Genomic DNA, 7,954 nt, shown 5'->3' with positions numbered 1-7,954 from the left:
TGTGTGTGTGTGTGTGTGTGTGTGTGTATGTGTATGTGTGTACTCTTTGTCTGATTAAGGAAGTCCCCTTCCTAGAAGAATTCTTTGTTTTTTAAATAAGAATGGATGTAGAACTTTACCAAATGCTCATTATGCGCGTCTTAAGATGATCATATACCTTTTCTCCTTTATTTTGTTGGTGTGATAAATCAAAATCCAATTTGGAAGTGATATGTTGTTTTTATATATTGCTACATTTGGTTTGCAAAATTGTACATATTTCTAATTACTCACCTACTCTAGACCTCTCCTTCCAGTGTATCATTTTGATTCTGATGGTGAGGAGTCTTCATTTAGCATTTATATTGAGTAAAAAAAACAACACATTAATTGCTTCCCATAAGAAACCTAGACATTGACTTGTACACCACCAAAGAAGGAAGGATCATGAAACTTACACCATCATTTTTCCCATTTCCTGTGTTATAATTCATTTTGCTAGAATGCCAGTCAGATTGTGGGGTGGGTTGTGGGCAGGTGGGGGTGCTGTTCGTACAGTTGATCTTAGAGTACCCCCATATCTGGCTATGGGAAGATACTTGTTATTACCACATGAACCCTGCTGGAAGAGAGGTAACCAAAGCCATTATTTGTGATGCAGCTCCATCTGTTTGACATTGATGTTCCTGGGAAAATTACATTTCAAGAATCTAAAACATTGAGTCCTGGTGATAGTTTCTCCACATTTGAGACTCGTACGTACCAGATAAGTTCGCGTCTTTTAGCAGTCCCAGAAGAGGGTCAGGTATTCCTTTGTTTTTCTCTCTTATCCCTTCTCAGCTTCTTTACATAACCTGACTGAAAGACCAGAAGTGAGAAGGGCAGAACTCGACAGTAGAAGGGTGGGCTGAATGGAGAACAAAGGGTTTGACATCATTTCGCTCTTCCATTGGTCACAGCCTCCCGTTTGGCCATGATTGAACACCTCCCCCTTAGATAATAAGCATTCACTTCGAATGACTTTCTCAGCTCTACTTTGCTGACATCAGTGATGTCTCTATGAGGTGAAGTCCAAACAGGAACAAACTTGTAAATTTTCTGTGTTTCCATGGGCCCTGTGTTTCTGTATCCTCATCAGTGTTTTGTGCTCCTTAGATCAGGAGGCTTTACCCTGCCATGCCATGCTGCGGGAGGTTAACTTTTCACTTGTGCATTTTCTGTTTGGAAAACAGCTTACTGCAGAGTGGGCCTGGGCATCTGCTACGACATCCGGTTTGCAGAGCTTGCACAGATCTACGCACAGAGAGGTGAGGCAGCAGTACAGTGGTGTAGGTTTCAGTCTGGGCTGGCCTTTGTGCTAGAGGGAGCCCTTCGTCGGAAATCCTGGAGGAGAGATCTTCCTCTCTCCACCCCATCTAGCTTCTCAGACGTTTGCTGTGTTTGGCAATATGGAGTTTTGGAAGTTGTCATTAACACACCATGCAGCTATGGCAGCAGCCACGCTCCTAAACATCTGCTTTGCCCTTTGAGCCCTTCCTGCTGCTGTGTCTGGGAAGTCACTTGGAGCCCAGGAGAAATGAAGATGTGGTCTGTGCTGTTATGGTTTCACTACTCAGTAGTCCTAGATGCTGGGTACAGTAGAAATGTAGTCAGTGACATTTGATCCAGAAAAGAAGTGCCCTGCCATCTGGGAAGAGCACCAAACCAAGTCAGAAAGATCCGGGCTCTAGTTCCAACTCTTCTCCTAACTGGCCTGATACTTTGGGTAAATTACTTAATCTCTAGAGTAGTGTGGGTCTCAGTTTTCTCATAGTAGTGATGTGAAGATTAAGGAGAGAGCTTATAAAGCTCCTTGCGTGGCACTCCGGTGTTAGCATCCCTATCAGACTGCCAGAGCTACTCGCATCCTGATTCAACGTCACCAAAGTGAAGTGGGTGCAGTGGTTTGGCTGCCTCTCAGCGTGAGGTGGAGTCACTGGCGCTGGGTTGGCAGTCTCGTTAGTCTTATAGGACGCATTGAAGCCGTACTCTGGCCCCCATTTCAGTTGAAAAGTATTATGAAGCATGCTCCTTGGCCATGCAGAACCGACCAGGTGGTGCTGAGAGAAATTTCTATGACAGTTCTTCACTTTTTTAAGTGCAGTCACATGTTGTGGTTTCGGTCATCCGTACCACTTTTCTCGTGTGTCTGTGTGTGTGTCATGTGAGTGTCTCTAAAGGAATTCAGAGCCATAACTTCATGCTGCTGTCACTGTCTGACTTGCTGACATGTTTTTATGCTTGGGCAAGTTTGAGTGTTGCCCACTGGGTACGGAGCGGAAGGAGGGATGGTGTGGTTGGGTGTGAGCCTGCATTGACTTTTCTTCGGCCTTTCTCTCCCCAAGGCTGCCAGCTGTTGGTGTATCCGGGAGCTTTTAATTTGACCACTGGACCAGCTCACTGGGAGTTGCTTCAGCGAGGCCGGTAAGAAAGCATCTCAAATACACCTTCACGTATCTCAGTGTTTCTTTGTGGAAAGACTTCCAGTTTGGCGAAAATACCAACATTCCGGACATGAAATGCTGCCCGTGACTCATAATGCCCTGGCAGTTCAAAGAGATGAATCTTGTCAACTTTCAGCCCAAAGGGAAGGCTTCTGCTGGGAAACTTCTCAGAAGCCGCAGCACCGATCTCAGGGTTTTGGGGGCTGTAACTGTTGCATTTCCAAGAGTATTTAGTGCATCCGGTGCACAGTGATTTCATTTACTGTGATTAGGTAAAGGTCGGTGCGTCTGAGACAGTTGCCAGCAGCTTTTACAAAGAATTAGAGACCCACAGAGTGTAAATGTTCAGAGCCCCAGGAGCCAAGCAAAGCAGGGCCTATTTTAGCTTGACAGTCCTAGGGAGAGATTGGTGGTCTTCACACAGCTGACCTCTGCTGTTCATATTGGGGTGCTTATCCCACCCTGTCCTCCGCAGCAGCCTGCTGGTTCCGGAGATACTCTACCAAGAACCTCACTTAAGCCCTTGTCCTTCTAACCTGTAAATCCTGGGCATCACACAAGTGTCTCTGGCGTGTCTCAGTTGCTGTTTCCTTAGTCCCCTAAGGCTGAGGAGTGGTGAGGATAGCAGAGGTGGGTGTAACATGGAAGGGAAAAGGGGTGTGGGTGTGTGTGTGAGGGTAAACTTCTGCAACCACGAAATGGTGGTCAGAGATGATGGTTTTCTTAATTAAAAGTTTTTAAAATTGAGGTATAATATACTTACAGAAAAGTGCACTAGTTTTAAGTCTACATGTCAGTGAATTTTTACGTATGTATCCATCTGTGACCAAGGTCAACATATAGAACAGGTTCAGCGCCTAGAATGCTCCCATTCGCTCCTTCCCAGTCAGTACTCGCCTCTCTCTGCCCAAAGGTAGCCACTGCTCTCGCCTCTAGAGATAATGGTAATTTTTATTGGCGGGGGTATAATGGAACTTGGCTTGGTGTACTGTAGAAGATGGAGTTGGGGTGTGTGATACCATGAGTATTACCCCTCCGTCAGGCACAACTGATCTCACAGATTCATTGTACACAAATTTTCAAATATCTAACAGCTGTTTCATGACTCATCGCTTCCGTATCTTCCCCCTTTACTGTAACCTATCGCCAGTCATGTTTGTGACTTAGTACAGTAGAGACGTATTTCATAGCGGCATCTTTGTTGCAGTGAATCTGTGAGATCAGTTACACCTGACGGAGGGTTAATAAATGCAGGCTTGTCGAAAGGAAGAAAAGCTTGGGGGCGATGGGGATAACCTGGCATGGATGTGTTGATTGAGCCCAGAGGGCTCCCGGGTTGGGTAGCTTGATGTACCCGGGCTGCACCAGAAATTCTGGTCTAACTTGAAATGACAGAACTGCCACCATTGGCATGGAAGTGCCATGAAGCCCTGCCAGGTGTATTGCCAGCATGGCCAATCCATCCTCTCCGGCCACCTTGACTTGCATTAACCAGAGAAGCTCTGCTGTTTTACAAGTTGACCCAGGCTAGGGTCTCAACTGTGGCAGTACTGACATTTGAACTAGATAATGCTTTGTTGTGGGGGCTGTCCTGTTCAGTGTAGGATGTTTTGCAGCATCCCAGGCCTCCACCCACTACATGCCAGTAGCATCCCCTAATTATGAAAATCAAAAAGGCGTCCAGACACTGGCAGATGTCCCCTGCTGGGCAAGATTGCCCCAATGGCAAACTGGCTTATGTAGTAAGATACTTCTTGAAAAGAGGGCTCCATGGATTTGGGTGTTTCCTTCCACATCTGAGCCGGCCTGTCCTGGGTTTTTTGTTTGTTTGTTTGTTTTTAGCTGAGCCATCCTGGCAGCTGCTCAGCTTGGTGCAGGAATCGAACCGCTGTTGCTCAGAGCTTGCACTCTTGAGTGTCCTGGTTTTTAAAAGAAGGATCTGTACACTTAGAATAGGAAAATGTCGCAGATGTATAATGTCCGATTTGCCTCTTTTCTGTCCTTTGATACAGGGCTGTTGATAACCAGGTGTATGTGGCCACAGCATCTCCTGCCCGGGATGAAAAAGCCTCCTATGTCGCTTGGGGACACAGCACTGTCGTGAATCCTTGGTGAGTTACCTAAGCAGGGACAGGCTCACGAGGCACTCCAGAGTGATGGCACTTGATTCGTGACCAGCCCTGCTGCTTACCACGCCCCCAGAGTCCCACATGCAGGCCAGGCCTCTGCCTGTCTCAGGGAGAGAAGCCTTCACTTGGAAACTGTGTGAGAAAGAAATGATCCTGCTCTCCTGACTGAGCGCTTGGCGTTCACCCTCTTCTGAGTTTCTAAGTGGCTTTTATTGTCAGTCAAACTTGGATCATGTAGAGGGAACAAAGCAGCAGTGACTGGTTGGTGTTTGTCGTAAAAGAGGCTCCCAAACTCTTTTGGTTAAAATTTAGATTGGGTGACTGCTCCTCGGGCAGAAATGAGATACAGGGTGAGAATTTTGCTCCCTGAATAATGAGTAGAGGAGGGGGGAGGATGGGTTCAATTAAAGGAAAATAGGACCTTGTGCTCTGAGAGGGTAAAGCATTGTATTGCTTAGTGACACCAGCGTGAAAGTCTGCACAGATACATGTGTAGTCATACATTGCTATGCAGGCCTTGTGGTCTGCATTTGTAGTTTACATAGCACTTTTATACACACGGCCTCAATTTGAGCTTTGGGAACTTATCCTCTGTTCACCCCAGTTTATAGATGGTAGAATTGAAGTTCACAGGATAACATGCCTAGAGCTGGTGTTTGATTCCAGGATTTTTTACTTCAGAACTTGGATTTATGCCATACTATTTGTCATACATCTGTATGATTACACACACACACACACACACACACACACACACAATTATTCCTACAATTTCAGGATAAATATACCAATTACAGGGATGAGAAGGATTACCTATCACTGTGGGGTCCCTAAAGGTTCTCTCTTCTGACTTTATAGGACCCATAGATTAACATGTGTGATGGGGAAGGCCTTGAAAGATCTGACCAGTGAGCAATTAATTCCCAGTGAGCCTCCTGCACATTAAGATTTGGGGGGCATCGGGAAACTGGAAGGATTAAGTTGGCTTGAAAACTTTTTCAAAAGGGATTCCAGTTCCTCTGCCCAGTGTCAGTGCGAGGCTTCCTGGGCTTTGGGGCAGCTCTGCTCCCCTGCTGGTTATCCTCCTGGATTCTGTTATGATCAGGCTGATTGCTTCTGACACGAAGTAGCTGTATAAGATCTACCTTCATTTCTATTCAGAATTCCATCTGTACAGATTGGGGATACCTGGGGTTAACAGATCTTCGAACACCAGGGCAAATGGGAAGAAGTAGAAAAGAATAGAGAAGGATTCAGTTAAATGGCATTAATATTGTGTTGGTAGCTCATTTGTGCCAAAAATCTGTGGCCATCTGGTAAATGGAACCAGTTATTATGTCACATTGTTTGTTTTTGTCAGATTACTTTGTTCTGTGCTTTGGAGAGATTTCATTTCACTAGATAGTTTTTGAAGCCGTACTTTGGGCCAAGAACTCAGCCCTGGAAATAGTTTTTCAGATCAGCCTTTCCCCTGCTTTATGAAGACATGTTATTGTTCCTAAGTGGGGGGTTCCTGCCAGGGTGTGATTCACCCCCCACTTTGGGTTGAAACCTTTCCTTCGAAAGCCAAAGGCCATTAACGGATGTAGGGATCACAGGCACAAGACCAGAGACCCATGCAGATCAGGCTGTGCCAGCCCAGCCTCACACCCAGGGTGGGGAGCAGCCTCGAGAGCTGTGGAGAAGCAGTCAGGGCCCTCGGCAGGGGTCCTGCGGACATGCGCTCAGGAGGGAATGGGATGGTACTTCCTGTTACAGGCGAGCTGTTTCTAGATGCTTATCTCAGAATAACAGACTAGCAGCAGTTTTCAAAACATCTACACAGCTTTCTCACCGAGTCCTTTCCAGGTTAGGAAATTGCGATTCCGAATGACTTGGCCCAATGCCACACAGCTACTTAAATGCTAAACATGAGTTTGTACCCCTCCTTGCTTTTCAATCGCAGATTCCTTCCCCTTAGGCTTGTGAGATGGGGAGGAAAAACAGAGGTCTTGACTGTCAGCCACATTAGTGAATCCTCTCATTCTCCCCTGAATCTTTTCCAGGGGGGAGGTCCTTGCCAAAGCTGGCACTGAGGAAACCATCATCTATTCAGACATAGGTAAGATCTGCCCGCCACAGGTTAGGTCTCTGTCCCCATTGCTCTGAGACCAGATCCATCGCTGTGCATCCTGTCACCTGGAGGGGTTCCTTTGGGCGCCCCCTCCCCTCCCGTATGTATCGTTGGTTCTCTAGCCAAGCCCTGAGGGCTGTAGTTCAGCTTCAGTTGCCTTGGTTTTTCCTTTTGAAGTGACTCCGGGGCAGTCCAGGCCATCTGAGCCGCTAGGCAAGGCCCATGTTGCCGAGTTACTTGCTGAGGCTCTGGTTAGTGTTACACTCTGGGGAAGAAACCCTTTTGGCTAGTGAAGAGTTAGTTACATCCTACTAATAATGCACTTTCCTGTTTTCACAGACCTGAAGAAGGTAGCTGAAATACGCCAGCAAATCCCCATTTCTAGCCAGAAGCGATCAGACCTCTATGAAGTGACAGCGAAAAAACCCTAAAGTTTGTGTTTCCAATGTGCCATGAAATAGAAAGATACGTTTCTGTAACATAACCAAAACTCCCTGCTGAAGTCTTTAATGGAGACTTTTATTTTTTAATTTCAGCCTTTTCTCTTCCTGGGAACTCTGCTGAGAGACTGAGCTTCAACACACTGGTACTCCATCCCACATTAGTCATAAAGGTAGTGAAGAGCAGAAAGGGTTGGCTTTATAAGGTTCAGACCTTATTCCATACTTAAATTGCCCCAAAGCAGCTGGTAAAAGTGTCAGATCTCAGTGTCCTGGTGGCTGATTGACCTGGTACAAATGTATTTGTGTCATAATCCTCTTAGCTCATTGCTGGAATTGGAATCCATTGTATAGAAAACTGTCTAGTATACCATATTTCCCCATGTATAAGACACACCCTTTTTCAAAAAATTTGGTGTCTGAAACCTGGGTGCGTCTTGTACAGTGGTTGTAGGTTTTTTTTACTTGCATTTCCCGCTTTTTCGCGCTTGTTGTCTTTGCGCTCATTGTTTCGCACTTGTTACCAGTATATTACAGTAGGTTACGTTTTGCCACGTTCTGCCCAGAAATGGCTCAGAAAAGATTTTCATACAGTGCTGAATTCAAGTTAAAAGTGATCCAGTTTGCAAAAGTGAATGGAATTCGTGCTGCTGAACGTAAGTTTGGTCCTCCTCCAACTGAGAAAACAATCCAAGACTGGCTACGGGAAGAAGAAACCCTACTGAAAACGCCACAGCAGAAGAAGGCCATGAGAGGCAAGTCAGCAAAATGGCCAGATTTAGAGAAGGAATTGAAGATATGGATTGAAGA

At 45.9% G+C, this 7,954-nt stretch overlaps 1 protein-coding gene across 2 annotated transcripts in view; it reads left to right on the top strand.

Annotated features, from left to right (window-relative positions):
- Positions 1-7,655, top strand: part of NIT2 (nitrilase family member 2) — a 21,762-nt gene extending 14,107 nt beyond the window's left edge. Inside the window, exons 5-11 of one of the 2 annotated variants that reach the window (XM_019648343.1) lie at positions 641-734; positions 1,212-1,286; positions 2,364-2,442; positions 4,475-4,573; positions 6,637-6,692; positions 7,044-7,136; positions 7,241-7,655. In XM_019648343.1, the coding sequence (XP_019503888.1) occupies positions 641-734; positions 1,212-1,286; positions 2,364-2,442; positions 4,475-4,573; positions 6,637-6,692; positions 7,044-7,135 (495 nt within the window). In that variant the 3' untranslated portion in view covers position 7,136; positions 7,241-7,655. Of the gene's footprint in view, positions 1-640; positions 735-1,211; positions 1,287-2,363; positions 2,443-4,474; positions 4,574-6,636; positions 6,693-7,043; positions 7,217-7,240 lie in introns of those variants that run through there. The other variant, XM_019648342.1, reaches the window with a different exon arrangement.
- Positions 7,656-7,954: the final 299 nt, after the last annotated feature.

The sequence above is a fragment of the Hipposideros armiger genome, unplaced genomic scaffold (assembly GCF_001890085.2).
Source record: "Hipposideros armiger isolate ML-2016 unplaced genomic scaffold, ASM189008v1 scaffold_125, whole genome shotgun sequence".
In the NCBI taxonomy this organism is placed as follows: domain Eukaryota; kingdom Metazoa; phylum Chordata; class Mammalia; order Chiroptera; family Hipposideridae; genus Hipposideros; species Hipposideros armiger.
Note: the sequence above shows the minus strand (reverse complement) of the source record. Positions and strands in the feature narration are given on the sequence as shown.